The sequence below is a fragment of the Drosophila suzukii genome, chromosome Y (assembly GCF_043229965.1).
Source record: "Drosophila suzukii chromosome Y, CBGP_Dsuzu_IsoJpt1.0, whole genome shotgun sequence".
NCBI lineage: Eukaryota > Metazoa > Arthropoda > Insecta > Diptera > Drosophilidae > Drosophila > Drosophila suzukii.
Window position 1 is genome coordinate 1,265,618 of NC_092085.1, and position 22,386 is coordinate 1,288,003.

At 42.0% G+C, this 22,386-nt stretch overlaps 4 protein-coding genes and 2 long non-coding RNA genes across 9 annotated transcripts; 3 read left to right on the plus strand and 3 right to left on the minus strand.

Annotated features, from left to right (window-relative positions):
* Positions 1-2,342: 2,342 nt before the first annotated feature.
* Positions 2,343-2,954, minus strand: LOC139353588 (RNA-binding protein 4.1-like). The gene has a single exon (XM_070997943.1). The coding sequence runs from the start codon at positions 2,952-2,954 to the stop codon at positions 2,343-2,345; it is 612 nt and encodes a 203-aa protein (XP_070854044.1).
* Positions 2,955-5,079: 2,125 nt separating this feature from the next.
* LOC139353653 (uncharacterized) lies at positions 5,080-5,920 on the plus strand. Of its 2 annotated transcripts, none has more exons than XM_070998003.1 (4): positions 5,080-5,198; positions 5,256-5,485; positions 5,556-5,718; positions 5,782-5,920. In XM_070998003.1, the coding sequence occupies exons 2-3, from the start codon at positions 5,303-5,305 to the stop codon at positions 5,712-5,714; spliced, it is 342 nt and encodes a 113-aa protein (XP_070854104.1). In that variant the 5' UTR covers positions 5,080-5,198; positions 5,256-5,302; the 3' UTR covers positions 5,715-5,718; positions 5,782-5,920. The 2 variants fall into 2 exon arrangements, with proteins under 2 accessions (XP_070854104.1, XP_070854105.1); XM_070998004.1 differs by having other exon boundaries at positions 5,556-5,622; positions 5,782-5,847.
* Positions 5,921-9,486: 3,566 nt separating this feature from the next.
* Positions 9,487-10,200, minus strand: LOC139353589 (uncharacterized). The gene has a single exon (XM_070997944.1). It carries the CDS (start codon positions 10,198-10,200, stop codon positions 9,487-9,489), a length of 714 nt encoding a protein of 237 aa, XP_070854045.1.
* Positions 10,201-12,614: 2,414 nt separating this feature from the next.
* Positions 12,615-13,371, plus strand: LOC139353672 (uncharacterized). Of its 2 annotated transcripts, none has more exons than XR_011604891.1 (3): positions 12,615-12,815; positions 12,975-13,139; positions 13,230-13,371. It is a non-coding gene; the product is annotated as an uncharacterized lncRNA (long non-coding RNA). The 2 variants fall into 2 exon arrangements; XR_011604890.1 differs by having other exon boundaries at positions 12,616-12,911.
* A 3,305-nt stretch (positions 13,372-16,676) lies between these two features.
* On the minus strand, positions 16,677-17,374 carry LOC139353590 (uncharacterized). The gene is made up of 2 exons (XM_070997945.1): positions 16,829-17,374; positions 16,677-16,754 (listed from the first exon to the last, which is right to left on the minus strand). Exons 1-2 carry the CDS (start codon positions 17,372-17,374, stop codon positions 16,677-16,679), a joined length of 624 nt encoding a protein of 207 aa, XP_070854046.1.
* A 2,052-nt stretch (positions 17,375-19,426) lies between these two features.
* LOC139353665 (uncharacterized) lies at positions 19,427-20,295 on the plus strand. Of its 2 annotated transcripts, none has more exons than XR_011604883.1 (3): positions 19,427-19,630; positions 19,688-20,150; positions 20,214-20,295. It is a non-coding gene; the product is annotated as an uncharacterized lncRNA (long non-coding RNA). The 2 variants fall into 2 exon arrangements; XR_011604884.1 differs by having other exon boundaries at positions 19,430-19,581; positions 19,704-20,150.
* The last annotated feature ends 2,091 nt before the right edge of the window (positions 20,296-22,386 follow it).

Here is a 22,386-nt window from a genome sequence, read left to right on the forward strand (position 1 = left end):
GTGTCAATTTTTCACAAGTATTTAAACGATTTTAATAATTTAATTTACTCCTTATCTTTCAGACTCTACTTGAAACTGGCTGGGCACCGATGTCACACTTTATTCACAGCGTACATAGACAACCAATTTAGATAAGTTACTACACATTTACTTTACCACAGACAACATATTAAAAAGACAATTGTTTTCTTTTTCTATTTCATATACTGATGAACCTCCTAGCCTGGCTTCGCATGTCCCGCTTTACTCGGTCATGGGTCCACTTCTAATCGGTCTTCTCTCTCTCAGCAAGGATTGTGCTTAGCAGAAAGGACCTTTCGGAATTTCACTCACTGGGGCTACGATGGGTTCGACCTTTTAAGCCCGCCCACGGTCCAAACAGCTGGTTTCCGATGTCGCTTTCTATTGACGCACTCTCTGGTGAGTATTTACTTTCTACGTGATGCTTGAAAATTTTTACTTTTATTGATTCCATTTCATTAATTTCTTATATTTTCATTGGGCGCCATTTGTTGTGTCCTGCTTTTCGCGCAGTGTAGATGCCGGCTAGTCAACGAACATCTCAGGGAGGGGAACAACCAACAATGTTGTCTACGCAACAGACACAACAAAATATACATGAGAGTTCCTCAAGGACTGTCTTGTAATAGCAGTCATGTTTGTAAATTGAATAAAGCAATTTATGGTCTTAAGCAGGGGGCTAGATGTTGGTTTAAAGTGTTTGAAAGGGCTTTAAAAGATATTGGTTTTAAAAAATCCACCTGTAGATAGATGTGTATATATTTTGGATAAAGGGACTATTTTAAAAAATATATATGTTTTGTTATACGTAGATGACTTGGTTATTTGTACAGAAAACATTTTAACAATGAATAAATTTCAATCATATTTAATGAGCAAGTTTCAATCTGTCAAGATTTAATGAAAATTAAGTATTTTATTGGTATTAAAATAGACACAAAAGAAAGTAAAGTGGAATTAAGCCAATCAGCTTATATTAAAAATATTTTATTAAAATTTAAAATGGAGCAATGTAATTCTGTAAATTCACCACTTCCAAGTAAACTGAACTTTGATTTATTAGACTCTGATGAAAGAGACGATTCTCCTTGTCAAAGTTTGATTGGATGCCTTATGTATGTAATGCTATGTACAAGGCCAGATCTCAGTATATCTGTAAATCTTTTGAGTCGGTATAGTCAGAAAAATAATAAAGAGCTTTGGCTATGCTTAAAAAGGGTATTAAGATATCTGAAAGGTACTATTGGTTTTAAGCTAACATTCACTAAAACTGAGAAGAATGACGACTTCTTTGTTGGATATGTAGATTCAGATTGGGGTGGAAGTCAATTGGATAGGAGAAGTACAACAGGATATCTTTTCAAGATGTTTAAAGCAAACGTTCAAAACATATAGACATCAAATATCATTTTTCACGTGAACAAGTTGAAAATAAAGTAATAAAACTTGAGTATATTTCTACAGATCATCAACTGGCGGATATATTAACAAAACCACTCCCAGCTCCACGCTTCGCACAACTAAGACAGCGTCTTGGCTTAACCGATTGATGGATGCAGACGACAATTTTTTTTATATACTTACATAAAAGTTGAAGACATAATTTAATTTATCATTTAAAAGAATAATTTTTTGAAACTATGTTATTGAATTTAAAATCTGTTATATTTTCTAGTTATTAAGTTTGGAAACAGAAGATACTCCTAATTACTTTATAATTTTCAAATTTATAAGATTACTTCCTGAAGTTGCCTTTAATTGTTTGTATGTTAATTTTGCATCACATAATTTTGTCATTTTGAATATTCATTTTTCTTTGTATTAATTTTAAGATTGACCTAATTGGGTTTTACTGGGTTTCCCCAATTCAAGCAACAAATGTTGGGTCAATGTGCACTCCCAGAAATATCTTGTCTTGCCAATTCAAATTTCAAATTTTTTATTAAACTTTAAATTTATAAATCATGAGCATCAGACTTTTGAGGAGGTGTGTTGGAATATGACATTACTTCATATCGATAAGAATATCGTATAACCAAAGGAATTCTGCTCACTACTGGTAACACTAATATCGTTTTGGTTCCGATGAGCTGGTTCAGCTCTCACTTATTTCGCATAATTTTGAAGTGACAAGACGTGAAATCTGGATTCTGACGAAATAGTGTGACGCTTCCAGGAAATCACACACACACATAAATAAATTGTGTGTATTCTTATATTTACAAATTAACTTTACCGTGATTCCTGGAGCATTATCACAGGTTTTTGAATAGAATTTTATTATAAGTTAACAACCTCAGTCACGAACACCATCCGCTGAATTAAAGACATGGCGGCGGTTGAAGTCCGACACAACCATCTCGATGGCCTGATCCTGCGGCAAGTCGGGACGTCAAGACAATGGCGTACTGGGTGCCAAGTGCTGCGAGCTCCTCCAGACTGGAGAGCGGTTCGTTATCATCCATTGCGATCGGCGAGCGAACTTCCGTGCACAGTCCCTTGGCGATGAGGCGATCCCGGATGCGCATAGCACCTCGGAAGCCTTGGAGATCCATGGCTATGATCTCGCAGTCGGCAATCAGATCCTGCCCCGAAGAGTCGGCCTCGGCGACGAGCACATCCTCCCCGAACTGTCTGGAGTCATGTCCGTGTTCCTCCACAGATTGAAAGGTGGCGCTGTGGACAGTCAGGGTTTTGGCCTTGAATCGCGACTGGTGCAGAGTCAGAATAGCTATGTTGGCCTGTCTTTCACTCTCGAACTGAAGAAAACCAAACGTCTCCTCAATTATTGTACCCAAAACTTTTCCATAACGTGCACATAGCTGAGCAAGTTCCTTGCGGCTGCATGGCGGCAGGTTTCCTACGAAGATTCGACTGGTAAGATGGGTTGGTCCCCTGAGCAGCAAATATCCTTCGATCGGCGTATTGGACATGTTGAAAACTTTCACTCGAGCTTGTCAAACGTGAAATAGTTTCCATTGACACGTGCGACTAGAGATTAACCTTTCTCAGTGTTGGAAAATGTTGTTGCGATAGTATCAGATAACGTTGACAACCCTGTACCATACTCACGGTACCAATTATTAACTTTGAAAATTATATTAATACTCTCCTTTTCTTGTGGAACTGGTAACTATTGGTTTTAAAAGGTCGTTCCTTGAATTATGAAAATGTTTGGTGCATTTTCAATAAAATCGTGCTTGTTAAATAAGTAAGTATTCGTCTGGTGTAGCTTTGAAGGATGAGTACACTTTCTTTTCTTTTAAATATAAAAACAAGGAAGAACGCTATAGCCGAGTACCTCGACTATCAGATACCCGTTACTCAGATAACAAACTTTAAAATAAGTTAGCCGCGCACTTTGTTCTCTCTCCCTTGCTCTCATTTCTCGGCTCTGCTTTTGTTTCAGCCAGCGCCAAGAATGAGAAAGCAACACATAAAATAGACAAAAAACATTTATATTTATGTATGCTTGCTAAACATACACAATTTTAAGGCACATTCTGTATTTCAAAATATTTGGTTGAATAGCTTTGTTTGAAAGAATTCTATTTGCCGCGGATATTAGATTGCAATTTTTTACGTCCACACACATGCATAAATACATATGTATGTATGTATGTCGTTTTCTGGCTCTAGTGTCAAGGCTTGTCCTAACTACTTTGGTTTGAGAGCATTGGACTGAAAACGGAAAAGTTTTTTTGGGACAATCTATAGGTATTTATTAAGCTAATTCATATTCTTTGAAAGAGATAAATAAAGATGTACAGATCTTTAAAGGTTTTTGCCCGTCAATGGGACAAATGGATAAAGGGTTTATTATTCAATAGAATAAGTTAGCCGCGCACTTTGCTCTCTCTGAGCGCCGGCAGGGCTTTTTTCTTTGCCGCTAAGTTCGGCCGGCAACTATTTACATACACACACATACACGCGTAAAAACATTTCGCATTGTCTGGCTCTTACGTCATAGCTTTTTTCTTTGGAGGTTTGTGGGCGTAGCAAAATTTTTTTTTGGTCAATCGATAGGTATAGACAAGATTAACACATTTCAGTTAACATTTTCTATCTAGCATCAAAACTGTAGGAGTTACATTTTAGGGCGGTTTGTGGGCGTTAGAGTGGGCGTGGCAGTCTACTGAAACAAACTTGCGCTGCGTAAGAAGCTCAGGAATCTGTACGCCAAATCTCAATAGCCTAGCTCTCATAGTTTCCGAGATCTCGGCGTTCATCCGGACGGACGGCTTAAAATCGACTCAATGTTCTGTAGCGGGTAAGCATCCTTCACTGTAAGTGTGTTCAGTTTTCTTGCGTCTAAGCACAGCCTATTCTTTCCAGGTTTCTGTACCAGCGTCGTTCGGTTGTTCCAGGGAGTTTCACTTAACTCGATGACTCCTAACCGTAGCATTTCATCGACTTCTGCGAATAGCAGTTGTTGTTTCGCCGGAGACACGGGAAAGAATCTCTCCTTGACGGGTACAGCTCCTTCAACTAACTGGATCGAGTGTTCTTCTACTTTGGTAAGTCATAATCCTTGACTTTCGTAGGTCAGAAAACGTCCTTTTGCTTCTTCCAGTTGCTCAGTCTGTTCGGGGGATAGGATATGTGCCTCTATCGGTTCTCCTTTGGCCATAAATTCGGATTCCACCTGGTGTAAGGATTCTACACCCACCACCTCTGGTGCCAATTCGAATTTTCTCCAGAAATCTATGCCCAGGTACAATTTTTGTTTCAAGGATGGACAAAGGAGTATCGGCAATCGATGTGTTACCCCATTATACGAGATGCTGGGTTGAATCTTCCCCACTACTCGATGCTGTGTACCTCCTGCTGATTTCATTATCGATTGGGATCTCTCTAATTTCAGTCCTAACCTTTCCACTGTTTCTAGGCAACCTTCCCAAAGCAAGCTTACTGATGCCCCGGAATCCAAGAGACCCACGAACTCCAGGTCTTCGATCTTCACCTGTGCGAATGGTCTGTTGTCGCCTTCCACCGCAGCTCTGATGGCCGAACAAATCATCCTTCTTTCTGCCTTCCGCTGCTGACTTCTCCTACGGTCTCTGGCAATTTTTGGCGAAATGTTCCGGTCCGGATCATTTTTCCCAAATATTCGGTTCCTGACCTCTTGGTAATGTGCTTCCCGGACTGCTATCGGTTCACGTTTCGACCATTTAATGGTATGTGCTGGTTTATTTATATTTATCAGAATTTTACTAATTTTATTCTCCTTACAGCTATCCTTATCATTAGGCATGCAATTTGACGAGGCTTTCACTTGTTCATGGCAAACGGATTGGAGCGTGGTTCCTTGTTCTTGCCCAAGCTCCTCACGCCGTTTCCCGTCTGGCATCGAGTACATCTTGGAGTCCTCACACCGGGTAGTCCACACTTGAAACAGAACACCTTTAAAACCTCCGATTCACACGCGTTGAATGGGTGTCCCACGGTTCCACAATTCCAGCATGTCAGTGGCTGTCGTTCCCTGTTGGTCTCCCAGTGTCTAACTAATGCCTCCACTTCCTCTTGTTCTCCAGGTACACTCTCTTCTCCGACTGATTCCGGACAAAGCTCATCGATCCTCGGACGATCTTTATACCCTCGGTGAGTTTCGAGGTTGCTGGGATGTCGGGTCCACCGAGTCGCCAATATTCTCTCCGCATCGTGGCATTCATGTCGGAGTTGATCCATATTAGTGATGTATATCGGGTATATAATTCTCGAAATCTGATCCCTAATGTTCATTTTTATTACTTTTATCAGGTCAAAGTCGGAAAACGGCATCTCTAGTCGAGATCTGAGCGCTAGCATGGTCTGGATATACACCTCAATGGTTTCTCCCGGCTTCTGCTTCCGTTCTCGCAGCTCAAACTCTCGCTCGAAGTTGGATCGGTGACTCTGGAACTGCTGCTGTAGTGCGTACCTCAGGTAAGTCCACTCTTGCATCTCCGTTGACCTCACGTACATCCAGTACCATTCCTTGGCTTGTCCTTCAACTAACACGTGAAATTCTCTTAGTACCTCCTTCCACGGCACCTGATACGACCTTTGGAGATGTTCGAGGCGGAATATAAACTCTGACACGGGCATGCTTCTGGGACTTCCATCAAAACTGAGCCCCCACTTCCGCAGTTGGCCGACTTTAAACGCAGAATCGCCCACTGCCCCGCTTGACCGACGCTGATCCGGCCCTGGATTGAAGTTGTTGTAAGTCCCACCGTTTCCAGGAGGATGCTCTGGCGGCGTCATGTGAGACCCATTCCATCTCCTTGGTTCCTGCTCCGTCGACCAGGCGGTTTGCCGATACCCTTCCGATGCGTGACGATTCATCTCCTGCTTCTCGGACAGAGCCCCAGATGTTGGCGGCGGGAAACCCATGTGGTGACTTACCCCCGGCAGTATGATTGGCGGAGGTTGTTGTAGCATCCTCGGGTGGAATGGTGGCAACTGACTCGGATTTGCCCGCGGCTGCTCGGCAAGGCCATGAGGTGGCGGCATCGGCGTCCCCGAAGAGGGTATTTGGCCCTGTCCCTGTTGTCCTTGGGCCTGGCGAACCTGCGTAGATGCCTGCCATGCTGCTTTTTCCTTTACGAAATCCCTGCGCCACTCCGCCATGCAGTCATTGATGTCCTTCATGAACTGCATCATATCCTGCTGCATCTGCTGTTTAAACATTTCGTACTCCGTCGACATTCCCACCTGGTACGTATGTTGAGCCTGAACCAGTGCCGCATTAACCCCTGATTTTATCTCAGATGGCAAAGACTTTGGTATGGCCCCGGTTCCGCCTACCGCTTGAAGACCACTAGCTTCTCCTGGACTTCCGCTTCCCATTCCTTCAGGATTCTGCTCCCTTAGCGACTTCATGCCTTCGGGTGCCGATATGTTCTCCAATTTCTCCTCTTGATTTGCTTGTGAACGAGTTAGTGGCGGAGTCATATTCCGGATGAACTCCAAACTTCTCCTTAATTTTCTTCCGATTTGAACTCTATTCCTATCACTATTTGGCATATCCTAGTTCCTTTCTCATGTATATTTGTTTTTCTTATCTCTTTCTTCAAATTTTTCTAATCTGTGGGGGATGAGACGTAGCTATTTACATTATCCACTAACTTTTCTCTCCTTTCCTTCAGTTCCTAATCCGTTCGTAACAATTTTTCACAAGTATTTAAACGATTTTAATAATTTAATTTACTCCTTATCTTTCAGACTCTACTTGAAACTGGCTGGGCACCGATGTCACACTTTATTCACAGCGTACATGGACCACACCAACTCCAAACATAGACAACCAATTTAGATAAGTTACTACACATTTACTTTACCACAGACAACATATTAAAAAGACAATTGTTTTCTTTTTCTGTTTCATATACTGATGAACCTCCTAGCCTGGCTTCGCATGTCCCGCTTTACTCGGTCATGGGTCCACTTCTAATCGGTCTTCTCTCTCTCAGCAAGGATTGTGCTTAGCAGAAAGGACCTTTCGGAATTTCCCTCACTGGGGCTACGATGGGTTCGACCTTTTAAGCCCGCCCACGGTCCAAACAGCTGGTTTCCGATGTCGCTTTCTATTGACGCACTCTCTGGTGAGTATTTACTTTCTACGTGATGCTTGAAAATTTTTACTTTTATTGATTCCATTTCATTAATTTCTTATATTTTCATTGGGCGCCATTTGTTGTGTCCTGCTTTTCGCGCAGTGTAGATGCCGGCTAGTCAACGAACATCTCAGGGAGGGGAACAACCAACAATGTTGTCTACGCAACAGACACAACAAAATATACATGAGAGTTCCTCAAGGACTGTCTTGTAATAGCAGTCATGTTTGTAAATTGAATAAAGCAATTTATGGTCTTAAGCAGGGGGCTAGATGTTGGTTTAAAGTGTTTGAAAAGGCTTTAAAAGATATTGGTTTTAAAAAATCCACCTGTAGATAGATGTGTATATATTTTGGATAAAGGGACTATTTTAAAAAATATATATGTTTTGTTATACGTAGATGACTTGGTTATTTGTACAGAAAACATTTTAACAATGAATAAATTTCAATCATATTTAATGAGCAAGTTTCAAATGACAGATTTAATGGAAATTAAGTATTTTATTGGTATTAAAATAGACACAAAAGAAAGTAAAGTGGAATTAAGCCAATCAGCTTATATTAAAAATATTTTATTAAAATTTAAAATGGAGCAATGTAATTCTGTAAATTCACCACTTCCAAGTAAACTGAACTTTGATTTATTAGACTCTGATGAAAGAGACGATTCTCCTTGTCAAAGTTTGATTGGATGCCTTATGTATGTAATGCTATGTACAAGGCCAGATCTCAGTATATCTGTAAATCTTTTGAGTCGGTATAGTCAGAAAAATAATAAAGAGCTTTGGCTATGCTTAAAAAGGGTATTAAGATATCTGAAAGGTACTATTGGTTTTAAGCTAACATTCACTAAAACTGAGAAGAATGACGACTTCTTTGTTGGATATGTAGATTCAGATTGGGGTGGAAGTCAATTGGATAGGAGAAGTACAACAGGATATCTTTTCAAGATGTTTAAAGCAAACGTTCAAAACATATAGACATCAAATATCATTTTTCACGTGAACAAGTTGAAAATAAAGTAATAAAACTTGAGTATATTTCTACAGATCATCAACTGGCGGATATATTAACAAAACCACTCCCAGCTCCACGCTTCGCACAACTAAGACAGCGTCTTGGCTTAACCGATTGATGGATGCAGACGACAATTTTTTTTATATACTTACATAAAAGTTGAAGACATAATTTAATTTATCATTTAAAAGAATAATTTTTTGAAACTATGTTATTGAATTTAAAATCTGTTATATTTTCTAGTTATTAAGTTTGGAAACAGAAGATACTCCTAATTACTTTATAATTTTCAAATTTATAAGATTACTTCCTGAAGTTGCCTTTAATTGTTTGTATGTTAATTTTGCATCACATAATTTTGTCATTTTGAATATTCATTTTTCTTTGTATTAATTTTAAGATTGACCTAATTGGGTTTTACTGGGTTTCCCCAATTCAAGCAACAAATGTTGGGTCAATGTGCACTCCCAGAAATATCTTGTCTTGCCAATTCAAATTTCAAATTTTTTATTAAACTTTAAATTTATAAATCATGAGCATCAGACTTTTGAGGAGGTGTGTTGGAATATGACATTACTTCATATCGATAAGAATATCGTATAACCAAAGGAATTCTGCTCACTACTGGTTACACTAATATCGTTTTGGTTCCGATGAGCTGGTTCAGCTCTCACTTATTTCGCATAATTTTGAAGTGACAAGACGTGAAATCTGGATTCTGACGAAATAGTGTGACGCTTCCAGGAAATCACACACACACATAAATAAATTGTGTGTATTCTTATATTTACAAATTAACTTTACCGTGATTCCTGGAGCATTATCACAGGTTTTTGAATAGAATTTTATTATAAGTTAACAACCTCAGTCACGAACACCATCCGCTGAATTAAAGACATGGCGGCGGTTGAAGTCCGACACAACCATCTCGATGGCCTGATCCTGCGGCAAGTCGGGATGCTCAGAACGGTCTCATACAAGTAGTGCACTGACGCCGAGCCCATGCTCTCATTCACGGACGTCAAGACAATGGCGTACTGGGTGCCAAGTGCTGCGAGCTCCTCCAGACTGGAGAGTGGTTCGTTATCATCCATTGCGATCGGCGAGCGAACTTCCGTGCACAGTCCCTTGGCGATGAGGCGATCCCGGATGCGCATAGCACCTCGGAAGCCTTGGAGATCCATGGTTATGATCTCGCAGTCGGCAATCAGATCCTGCCCCGAAGAGTCGGCCTCGGCGACGAGCACATCCTCCCCGAACTGTCTGGAGTCATGTCCGTGTTCCTCCACAGATTGAAAGGTGGCGCTGTGGACAGTCAGGGTTTTGGCCTTGAATCGCGACTGGTGCAGAGTCAGAATAGCTATGTTGGCCTGTCTTTCACTCTCGAACTGAAGAAAACCAAACGTCTTCTCAATTATTGTACCCAAAACTTTTCCATAACGTGCACATAGCTGAGCAAGTTCCTTGCGGCTGCATGGCGGCAGGTTTCCTACGAAGATTCGACTGGTAAGATGGGTTGGTCCCCTGAGCAGCAAATATCCTTCGATCGGCGTATTGGACATGTTGAAAACTTTCACTCGAGCTTGTCAAACGTGAAATAGTTTCCATTGACACGTGCGACTAGAGATTAACCTTTCTCAGTGTTGGAAAATGTTGTTGCGATAGTATCAGATAACGTTGACAACCCTGTACCATACTCACGGTACCAATTATTAACTTTGAAAATTATATTAATACTCTCCTTTTCTTGTGGAACTGGTAACTATTGGTTTTAAAAGGTCGTTCCTTGAGTTATGAAAATGTTTGGTGCATTTTCAATAAAATCGTGCTTGTTAAATAAGTAAGTATTCGTCTGGTACACTTTCTTTTCTTTTAAATATAAAAACAAGGAAGAACGCTATAGCCGAGTACCTCGACTATCAGATACCCGTTACTCAGATAACAAACTTTAAAATAAGTTAGCCGCGCACTTTGTTCTCTCTCCCTTGCTCTCATTTCTCGGCTCTGCTTTTGTTTCAGCCAGCGCCAAGAATGAGAAAGCAACACATAAAATAGACAAAAAACATTTATATTTATGTATGCTTGCTAAACATACACAATTTTAAGGCACATTCTGTATTTCAAAATATTTGGTTGAATAGCTTTGTTTGAAAGAATTCTATTTGCCGCGGATATTAGATTGCAATTTTTTACGTCCACACACATGCATAAATACATATGTATGTATGTATGTCGTTTTCTGGCTCTAGTGTCAAGGCTTGTCCTAACTACTTTGGTTTGAGAGCATTGGACTGAAAACGGAAAAGTTTTTTTGGGACAATCTATAGGTATTTATTAAGCTAATTCATATTCTTTGAAAGAGATAAATAAAGATGTACAGATCTTTAAAGGTTTTTGCCCGTCAATGGGACAAATGGATAAAGGGTTTATTATTCAATAGAATAAGTTAGCCGCGCACTTTGCTCTCTCTGAGCGCCGGCAGGGCTTTTTTCTTTGCCGCTAAGTTCGGCCGGCAACTATTTACATACACACACATACACGCGTAAAAACATTTCGCATTGTCTGGCTCTTACGTCATAGCTTTTTTCTTTGGAGGTTTGTGGGCGTAGCAAAATTTTTTTTTGGTCAATCGATAGGTATAGACAAGATTAACACATTTCAGTTAAAATTTTCTATCTAGCATCAAAACTGTAGGAGTTACATTTTAGGGCGGTTTGTGGGCGTTAGAGTGGGCGTGGCAGTCTACTGAAACAAACTTGCGCTGCGTAAGAAGCTCAGGAATCTGTACGCCAAATCTCAATAGCCTAGCTCTCATAGTTTCCGAGATCTCGGCGTTCATCCGGACGGACGGCTTAAAATCGACTCAATGTTCTGTAGCGGGTAAGCATCCTTCACTGTAAGTGTGTTTAGTTTTCTTGCGTCTAAGCACAGCCTATTCTTTCCAGGTTTCTGTACCACCGTCGTTCGGTTGTTCCAGGGAGTTTCACTTAACTCGATGACTCCTAACCGTAGCATTTCATCGACTTCTGCGAATAGCAGTTGTTGTTTCGCCGGAGACACGGGAAAGAATCTCTCCTTGACGGGTACAGCTCCTTCAACTAACTGGATCGAGTGTTCTTCTACTTTGGTAAGTCATAATCCTTGACTTTCGTAGGTCAGAAAACGTCCTTTTGCTTCTTCCAGTTGCTCAGTCTGTTCGGGGGATAGGATATGTGCCTCTATCGGTTCTCCTTTGGCCATAAATTCGGATTCCACCTGGTGTAAGGATTCTACACCCACCACCTCTGGTGCCAATTCGAATTTTCTCCAGAAATCTATGCCCAGGTACAATTTTTGTTTCAAGGATGGACAAAGGAGTATCGGCAATCGATGTGTTACCCCATTATACGAGATGCTGGGTTGAATCTTCCCCACTACTCGATGCTGTGTACCTCCTGCTGATTTCATTATCGATTGGGATCTCTCTAATTTCAGTCCTAACCTTTCCACTGTTTCTAGGCAACCTTCCCAAAGCAAGCTTACTGATGCCCCGGAATCCAAGAGACCCACGAACTCCAGGTCTTCGATCTTCACCTGTGCGAATGGTCTGTTGTCGCCTTCCACCGCAGCTCTGATGGCCGAACAAATCATCCTTCTTTCTGCCTTCCGCTGCTGACTTCTCCTACGGGCTCTGGCAATTTTTGGCGAAATGTTCCGGTCCGGATCATTTTTCCCAAATATTCGGTTCCTGACCTCTTGGTAATGTGCTTCCCGGACTGCTATCGGTTCACGTTTCGACCATTTAATGGTATGTGCTGGTTTATTTATATTTATCAGAATTTTACTAATTTTATTCTCCTTACAGCTATCCTTATCATTAGGCATGCAATTTGACGAGGCTTTCACTTGTTCATGGCAAACGGATTGGAGCGTGGTTCCTTGTCTGGCATCGAGTACATCTTGGAGTCCTCACACCGGGTAGTCCACACTTGAAACAGAACACCTTTAAAACCGATTCACACGCGTTGAATGGGTGTCCCACGGTTCCACAATTCCAGCATGTCAGTGGCTGTCGTTCCCTGTTGGTCTCCCAGTGTCTAGCTAATGCCTCCACTTCCTCTTGTTCTCCAGGTACACTCTCTTCTCCGACTGATTCCGGACAAAGCTCATCGATCCTCGGACGATCTTTATACCCTCGGTGAGTTTCGAGGTTGCTGGGATGTCGGGTCCACCGAGTCGCCAATATTCTCTCCGCATCGTGGCATTCATGTCGGAGTTGATCCATATTAGTGATGTATATCGGGTATATAATTCTCGAAATCTGATCCCTAATGTTCATTTTTATTACTTTTATCAGGTCAAAGTCGGAAAACGGCATCTCTAGTCGAGATCTGAGCGCTAGCATGGTCTGGATATACACCTCAATGGTTTCTCCCGGCTTCTGCTTCCGTTCTCGCAGCTCATACTCTCGCTCGAAGTTGGATCGGTGACTCTGGAACTGCTGCTGTAGTGCGTACCTCAGGTAAGTCCACTCTTGCATCTCCGTTGACCTCACGTACATCCAGTACCATTCCTTGGCTTGTCCTTCAACTAACACGTGAAATTCTCTTAGGACCTCCTTCCACGGCACCTGATACGACCTTTGGAGATGTTCGAGGCGGAATATAAACTCTGACACGGGCATGCTTCTGGGACTTCCATCAAAACTGAGCCCCCACTTCCGCAGTTGGCCGACTTTAAACGCAGAATCGCCCACTGCCCCGCTTGACCGACGCTGATCCGGCCCTGGATTGAAGTTGTTGTAAGTCCCACCGTTTCCAGGAGGATGCTCTGGCGGCGTCATGTGAGACCCATTCCATCTCCTTGGTTCCTGCTCCGTCGACCAGGCGGTTTGCCGATACCCTTCCGATGCGTGATGATTCATCTCCTGCTTCTCGGACAGAGCCCCAGATGTTGGCGGCGGGAAACCCATGTGGTGACTTACCCCCGGCAGTATGATTGGCGGAGGTTGTTGTAGCATCCTCGGGTGGAATGGTGGCAACTGACTCGGATTTGCCCGCGGCTGCTCGGCAAGGCCATGAGGTGGCGGCATCGGCGTCCCCGAAGAGGGTATTTGGCCCTGTCCAACTTGTTGTCCTTGGGCCTGGCGAACCTGCGTAGATGCCTGCCATGCTGCTTTTTCCTTTACGAAATCCCTGCGCCACTCCGCCATGCAGTCATTGATGTCCTTCATGAACTGCATCATATCCTGCTGCATCTGCTGTTTAAACATTTCGTACTCCGTCGACATTCCCACCTGGTACGTATGTTGAGCCTGAACCAGTGCCGCATTAACCCCTGATTTTATCTCAGATGGCAAAGACTTTGGTATGGCCCCGGTTCCGCCTACCGCTTGAAGACCACTAGCTTCTCCTGGACTTCCGCTTCCCATTCCTTCAGGATTCTGCTCCCTTAGCGACTTCATGCCTTCGGGTGCCGATATGTTCTCCAATTTCTCCTCTTGATTTGCTTGTGAACGAGTTACTGGCGGAGTCATATTACGGATGAACTCCAAACTTCTCCTTAATTTTCTTCCGATTTGAACTCTATTCCTATCACTATTTGGCATATCCTAGTTCCTTTCTCATGTATATTTGTTTTTCTTATCTCTTTCTTCAAATTTTTCTAATCTGTGGGGGATGAGACGTAGCTATTTACATTATCCACTAACTTTTCTCTCCTTTCCTTCAGTTCCTAATCCGTTCGTGTCAATTTTTCACAAGTATTTAAACGATTTTAATAATTTAATTTACTCCTTATCTTTCAGACTCTACTTGAAACTGGCTGGGCACCGATGTCACACTTTATTCACAGCGTACATGGACCACACCAACTCCAAACATAGACAACCAATTTAGATAAGTTACTACACATTTACTTTACCACAGACAACATATTAAAAAGACAATTGTTTTCTTTTTCTATTTCATATACTGATGAACCTCCTAGCCTGGCTTCGCATGTCCCGCTTTACTCGGTCATGGGTCCACTTCTAATCGGTCTTCTCTCTCTCAGCAAGGATTGTGCTTAGCAGAAAGGACCTTTCGGAATTTCACTCACTGGGGCTACGATGGGTTCGACCTTTTAAGCCCGCCCACGGTCCAAACAGCTGGTTTCCGATGTCGCTTTCTATTGACGCACTCTCTGGTGAGTATTTACTTTCTACGTGATGCTTGAAAATTTTTACTTTTATTGATTCCATTTCATTAATTTCTTATATTTTCATTGGGCGCCATTTGTTGTGTCCTGCTTTTCGCGCAGTGTAGATGCCGGCTAGTCAACGAACATCTCAGGGAGGGGAACAACCAACAATGTTGTCTACGCAACAGACACAACAAAATATACATGAGAGTTCCTCAAGGACTGTCTTGTAATAGCAGTCATGTTTGTAAATTGAATAAAGCAATTTATGGTCTTAAGCAGGGGGCTAGATGTTGGTTTAAAGTGTTTGAAAAGGCTTTAAAAGATATTGGTTTTAAAAAATCCACCTGTAGATAGATGTGTATATATTTTGGATAAAGGGACTATTTTAAAAAATATATATGTTTTGTTATACGTAGATGACTTGGTTATTTGTACAGAAAACATTTTAACAATGAATAAATTTCAATCATATTTAATGAGCAAGTTTCAAATGACAGATTTAATGGAAATTAAGTATTTTAAGAAAGTAAAGTGGAATTAAGCCAATCAGCTTATATTAAAAATATTTTATTAAAATTTAAAATGGAGCAATGTAATTCTGTAAATTCACCACTTCCAAGTAAACTGAACTTTGATTTATTAGACTCTGATGAAAGAGACGATTCTCCTTGTCAAAGTTTGATTGGATGCCTTGTGTATGTAATGCTATGTACAAGGCCAGATCTCAGTATATCTGTAAATCTTTTGAGTCGGTATAGTCAGAAAAATAATAAAGAGCTTTAGCTATGCTTAAAAAGGGTATTAAGATATCTGAAAGGTACTATTGGTTTTAAGCTAACATTCACTAAAACTGAGAAGAATGACGACTTCTTTGTTGGATATGTAGATTCAGATTGGGGTGGAAGTCAATTGGATAGGAGAAGTACAACAGGATATCTTTTCAAGATGTTTAAAGCAAACGTTCAAAACATATAGACATCAAATATCATTTTTCACGTGAACAAGTTGAAAATAAAGTACTAAAACTTGAGTATATTTCTGCAGATCATCAACTGGCGGATATATTAACAAAACCACTCCCAGCTCCACGCTTCGCACAACTAAGACAGCGTCTTGGCTTAACCGATTGATGGATGCAGACGACAATTTTTTTTATATACTTACATAAAAGTTGAAGACATAATTTAATTTATCATTTAAAAGAATAATTTTTTGAAACTATGTTATTGAATTTAAAATCTGTTATATTTTCTAGTTATTAAGTTTGGAAACAGAAGATATTCCTAATTACTTTATAATTTTCAAATTTATAAGATTACTTCCTGAAATTGCCTTTAATTGTTTTGTATGTTAATTTTGCATCACATAATTTTGTCATTTTGAATATTCATTTTTCTTTGTATTAATTTTAAGATTGACCTAATTGGGTTTTACTGGGTTTCCCCAATTCAAGCAACAAATGTTGGGTCAATGTGCACTCCCAGAAATATCTTGTCTTGCCAATTCAAATTTCAATTTTTTATTAAACTTTAAATTTATAAATCATGAGCATCAGACTTTTGAGGAGGTGTGTTGGAATATGACATTACTTCATATCGATAAGAATATCGTATAAGCAAAAGATTTCTGCTCACTACTGGTAACACTAATATCGTTTTGGTTCCGATGAGCTGGTTCAGCTCTCACTTATTTCGCATAATTTTGAAGTGACAAGACGTGAAATCTGGATTCTGACGAAATAGTGTGACGCTTCCAGGAAATCACACACACACATAAATAAATTGTGTGTATTCTTATATTTACAAATTAACTTTACCGTGATTCCTGGAGCATTATCACAGGTTTTTGAATAGAATTTTATTATAAGTTAACAACCTCAGTCACGAACACCATCCGCTGAATTAAAGACATGGCGGCGGTTGAAGTCCGACACAACCATCTCGATGGCCTGATCCTGCGGCAAGTCGGGATGCTCAGAACGGTCTCATACAAGTAGTGCACTGACGCCGAGCCCATGCTCTCATTCACGGACGTCAAGACAATGGCGTACTGGGTGCCAAGTGCTGCGAGCTCCTCCAGACTGGAGAGTGGTTCGTTATCATCCATTGCGATCGGCGAGCGAACTTCCGTGCACAGTCCCTTGGCGATGAGGCGATCCCGGATGCGCATAGCACCTCGGAAGCCTTGGAGATCCATGGTTATGATCTCGCAGTCGGCAATCAGATCCTGCCCCGAAGAGTCGGCCTCGGCGACGAGCACATCCTCCCCGAACTGTCTGGAGTCATGTCCGTGTTCCTCCACAGATTGAAAGGTGGCGCTGTGGACAGTCAGGGTTTTGGCCTTGAATCGCGACTGGTGCAGAGCCAGAATAGCTATGTTGGCCTGTCTTTCACTCTCGAACTGAAGAAAACCAAACGTCTCCTCTATTATTGTACCCAAAACTTTTCCATAACGTGCACATAGCTGAGCAAGTTCCTTGCGGCTGCATGGCGGCAGGTTTCCTACGAAGATTCGACTGGTAAGATGAGTTGGTCCCCTGAGCAGCAAATATCCTTCGATCGGCGTATTGGACATGTTGAAAACTTTCACTCGAGCTTGTCAAACGTGAAATAGTTTCCATTGACACGTGCGACTAGAGATTAACCTTTCTCAGTGTTGGAAAATGTTGTTGCGATAGTATCAGATAACGTTGACAACCCTGTACCATACTCACGGTACCAATTATTAACTTTGAAAATTATATTAATACTCTCCTTTTCTTGTGGAACTGGTAACTATTGGTTTTAAAAGGTCGTTCCTTGAGTTATGAAAATGTTTGGTGCATTTTCAATAAAATCGTGCTTGTTAAATAAGTAAGTATTCGTCTGGTGTAGCTTTGAAGGATGAGTACACTTTCTTTTCTTTTAAATATAAAAACAAGGAACAACGCTATAGCCGAGTACCTCGACTATCAGATACCCGTTACTCAGATAACAAACTTTAAAATAAGTTAGCCGCGCACTTTGTTCTCTCTCCCTTGCTCTCATTTCTCGGCTCTGCTTTTGTTTCAGCCAGCGCCAAGAATGAGAAAGCAACACATAAAATAGACAAAAAACATTTATATTTATGTATGATTGCTAAACATACACAATTTTAAGGCACATTCTGTATTTCAAAATATTTGGTTGAATAGCTTTGTTTGAAAGAATTCTATTTGCCGCGGATATTAGATTGCAATTTTTTACGTCCACACACATGCATAAATACATATGTATGTATGTATGTCGTTTTCTGGCTCTAGTGTCAAGGCTTGTCCTAACTACTTTGGTTTGAGAGCATTGGACTGAAAACGGAAAAGTTTTTTTGGGACAATCTATAGGTATTTATTAAGCTAATTCATATTCTTTGAAAGAGATAAATAAAGATGTACAGATCTTTAAAGGTTTTTGCCCGTCAATGGGACAAATGGATAAAGGGTTTATTATTCAATAGAATAAGTTAGCCGCGCACTTTGCTCTCTCTGAGCGCCGGCAGGGCTTTTTTCTTTGCCGCTAAGTTCGGCCGGCAACTATTTACATACACACACATACACGCGTAAAAACATTTCGCATTGTCTGGCTCTTACGTCATAGCTTTTTTCTTTGGAGGTTTGTGGGCGTTAGAGTGGGCGTAGCAAAATTTTTTTTTGGTCAATCGATAGGTATAGACAAGATTAACACATTTCAGTTAAAATTTTCTATCTAGCATCAAAACTGTAGGAGTTACATTTTAGGGCGGTTTGTGGGCGTTAGAGTGGGCGTGGCAGTCTACTGAAACAAACTTGCGCTGCGTAAGAAGCTCAGGAATCTGTACGCCAAATCTCAATAGCCTAGCTCTCATAGTTTCCGAGATCTCTGCGTTCATCCGGACGGACGGCTTAAAATCGACTCAATGTTCTGTAGCGGGTAAGCATCCTTCACTGTAAGTGTGTTCAGTTTTCTTGCGTCTAAGCACAGCCTATTCTTTCCAGGTTTCTGTACCAGCGTCGTTCGGTTGTTCCAGGGAGTTTCACTTAACTCGATGACTCCTAACCGTAGCATTTCATCGACTTCTGCGAATAGCAGTTGTTGTTTCGCCGGAGACACGGGAAAGAATCTCTCCTTGACGGGTACAGCTCCTTCAACTAACTGGATCGAGTGTTCTTCTACTTTGGTAAGTCATAATCCTTGACTTTCGTAGGTCAGAAAACGTCCTTTTGCTTCTTCCAGTTGCTCAGTCTGTTCGGGGGATAGGATATGTGCCTCTATCGGTTCTCCTTTGGCCATATATTCGGATTCCACCTGGTGTAAGGATTCTACACCCACCACCTCTGGTGCCAATTCGAATTTTCTCCAGAAATATATGCCCAGGTACAATTTTTGTTTCAAGGATGGACAAAGGAGTATCGGCAATCGATGTGTTACCCCATTATACGAGATGCTGGGTTGAATCTTCCCCACTACTCGATGCTGTGTACCTCCTGCTGATTTCATTATCGATTGTGATCTCTCTAATTTCAGTCCTAACCTTTCCACTGTTTCTAGGCAACCTTCCCCAAGCAAGCTTACTGATGCCCCGGAATCCAAGAGACCCACGAACTCCAGGTCTTCGATCTTCACCTGTGCGAATGGTCTGTTGTCGCCTTCCACCGCAGCTCTGATGGCCGAACAAATCATCCTTCTTTCTGCCTTCCGCTGCTGACTTCTCCTACGGGCTCTGGCAATTTTTGGCGAAATGTTCCGGTCCGGATCATTTTTCCCAAATATTCGGTTCCTGACCTCTTGGTAATGTGCTTCCCGGACTGCTATCGGTTCACGTTTCGACCATTTAATGGTATGTGCTGGTTTATTTATATTTATCAGAATTTTACTAATTTTATTCTCCTTACAGCTATCCTTATCATTAGGCATGCAATTTGACGAGGCTTTCACTTGTTCATGGCAAACGGATTGGAGCGTGGTTCCTTGTTCTTGCCCAAGCTCCTCACGCCGTTTCCCGTCTGGCATCGAGTACATCTTGGAGTCCTCACACCGGGTAGTCCACACTTGAAACAGAACACCTTTAAAACCTCCGATTCACACGCGTTGAATGGGTGTCCCACGGTTCCACAATTCCAGCATGTCAGTGGCTGTCGTTCCCTGTTGGTCTCCCAGTGTCTAGCTAATGCCTCCACTTCCTCTTGTTCTCCAGGTACACTCTCTTCTCCGACTGATTCCGGACAAAGCTCATCGATCCTCGGACGATCTTTATACCCTCGGTGAGTTTCGAGGTTGCTGGGATGTCGGGTCCACCGAGTCGCCAATATTCTCTCCGCATCGTGGCATTCATGTCGGAGTTGATCCATATTAGTGATGTATATCGGGTATATAATTCTCGAAATCTGATCCCTAATGTTCATTTTTATTACTTTTATCAGGTCAAAGTCGGAAAACGGCATCTCTAGTCGAGATCTGAGCGCTAGCATGGTCTGGATATACACCTCAATGGTTTCTCCCGGCTTCTGCTTCCGTTCTCGCTCGAAGTTGGATCGGTGACTCTGGAACTGCTGCTGTAGTGCGTACCTCAGGTAAGTCCACTCTTGCATCTCCGTTGACCTCACGTACATCCAGTACCATTCCTTGGCTTGTCCTTCAACTAACACGTGAAATTCTCTTAGGACCTCCTTCCACGGCACCTGATACGACCTTTGGAGATGTTCGAGGCGGAATATAAACTCTGACACGGGCATGCTTCTGGGACTTCCATCAAAACTGAGCCCCCACTTCCGCAGTTGGCCGACTTTAAACGCAGAATCGCCCACTGCCCCGCTTGACCGACGCTGATCCGGCCCTGGATTGAAGTTGTTGTAAGTCCCACCGTTTCCAGGAGGATGCTCTGGCGGCGTCATGTGAGACCCATTCCATCTCCTTGGTTCCTGCTCCGTCGACCAGGCGGTTTGCCGATACCCTCCCGATGCGTGACGATTCATCTCCTGCTTCTCGGACAGAGCCCCAGATGTTGGCGGCGGGAAACCCATGTGGTGACTTACCCCCGGCAGTATGATTGGCGGAGGTTGTTGTAGCATCCTCGGGTGGAATGGTGGCAACTGACTCGGATTTGCCCGCGGCTGCTCGGCAAGGCCATGAGGTGGCGGCATCGGCGTCCCCGAAGAGGGTATTTGGCCCTGTCCAACTTGTTGTCCTTGGGCCTGGCGAACCTGCGTAGATGCCTGCCATGCTGCTTTTTCCTTTACGAAATCCCTGCGCCACTCCGCCATGCAGTCATTGATGTCCTTCATGAACTGCATCATATCCTGCTGCATCTGCTGTTTAAACATTTCGTACTCCGTCGACATTCCCACCTGGTACGTATGTTGAGCCTGAACCAGTGCCGCATTAACCCCTGATTTTATCTCAGATGGCAAAGACTTTGGTATGGCCCCGGTTCCGCCTACCGCTTGAAGACCACTAGCTTCTCCTGGACTTCCGCTTCCCATTCCTTCAGGATTCTGCTCCCTTAGCGACTTCATGCCTTCGGGTGCCGATATGTTCTCCAATTTCTCCTCTTGATTTGCTTGTGAACGAGTTACTGGCGGAGTCATACCTGCTGGTCCCCTATTCCGGATGAACTCCAAACTTCTCCTCAATTTTCTTCCGATTTGAACTCTATTCCTATCACTATTTGGCATATCCTAGTTCCTTTCTCATGTATATTTGTTTTTCTTATCTCTTTCTTCAAATTTTTCTAATCTGTGGGGGATGAGACGTAGCTATTTACATTATCCACTAACTTTTCTCTCCTTTCCTTCAGTTCCTAATCCGTTCGTGTCAATTTTTCACAAGTATTTAAACGATTTTAATAATTTAATTTACTCCTTATCTTTCAGACTCTACTTGAAACTGGCTGGGCACCGATGTCACACTTTATTCACAGCGTTCATGGACCACACCAACTCCAAACATAGACAACCAATTTAGATAAGTTACTACACATTTACTTTACCACAGACAACATATTAAAAAGACAATTGTTTTCTTTTTCTATTTCATATACTGATGAACCTCCTAGCCTGGCTTCGCATGTCCCGCTTTACTCGGTCATGGGTCCACTTCTAATCGGTCTTCTCTCTCTCAGCAAGGATTGTGCTTAGCAGAAAGGACCTTTCGGAATTTCACTCACTGGGGCTACGATGGGTTCGACCTTTTAAGCCCGCCCACGGTCCAAACAGCTGGTTTCCGATGTCGCTTTCTATTGACGCACTCTCTGGTGAGTATTTACTTTCTACGTTATGCTTGAAAATTTTTACTTTTATTGATTCCATTTCATTAATTTCTTATATTTTCATTGGGCGCCATTTGTTGTGTCCTGCTTTTCGCGCAGTGTAGATGCCGGCTAGTCAACGAACATCTCAGGGAGGGGAACAACCAACAATGTTGTCTACGCAACAGACACAACAAAATATACATGAGAGTTCCTCAAGGACTGTCTTGTAATAGCAGTCATGTTTGTAAATTGAATAAAGCAATTTATGGTCTTAAGCAGGGGGCTAGATGTTGGTTTAAAGTGTTTGAAAAGGCTTTAAAAGATATTGGTTTTAAAAAATCCACCTG

Excerpts from the sequence above, each read along its gene's own strand:
- LOC139353590 (XM_070997945.1), bottom strand. The coding sequence starts at position 17,374 with ATGTCCAATACGCCGATCGAAGGATATTTGCTGCTCAGGGGACCAACT. Across the intron at positions 16,755-16,828 it reads ACGCCATTGTCTTGACGTCC|GATCAGGCCATCGAGATGGT; the intron begins GTGAATGAGAGC and ends GACTTGCCGCAG.
- LOC139353589 (XM_070997944.1), bottom strand. The coding sequence starts at position 10,200 with ATGTCCAATACGCCGATCGAAGGATATTTGCTGCTCAGGGGACCAACC.
- LOC139353588 (XM_070997943.1), bottom strand. The coding sequence starts at position 2,954 with ATGTCCAATACGCCGATCGAAGGATATTTGCTGCTCAGGGGACCAACC.
- LOC139353653 (XM_070998003.1), top strand. The coding sequence starts at position 5,303 with ATGGCAAACGGATTGGAGCGTGGTTCCTTGTTCTTGCCCAAGCTCCTC. Across the intron at positions 5,486-5,555 it reads CGGTTCCACAATTCCAGCAT|GTACACTCTCTTCTCCGACT; the intron begins GTCAGTGGCTGT and ends CTTGTTCTCCAG.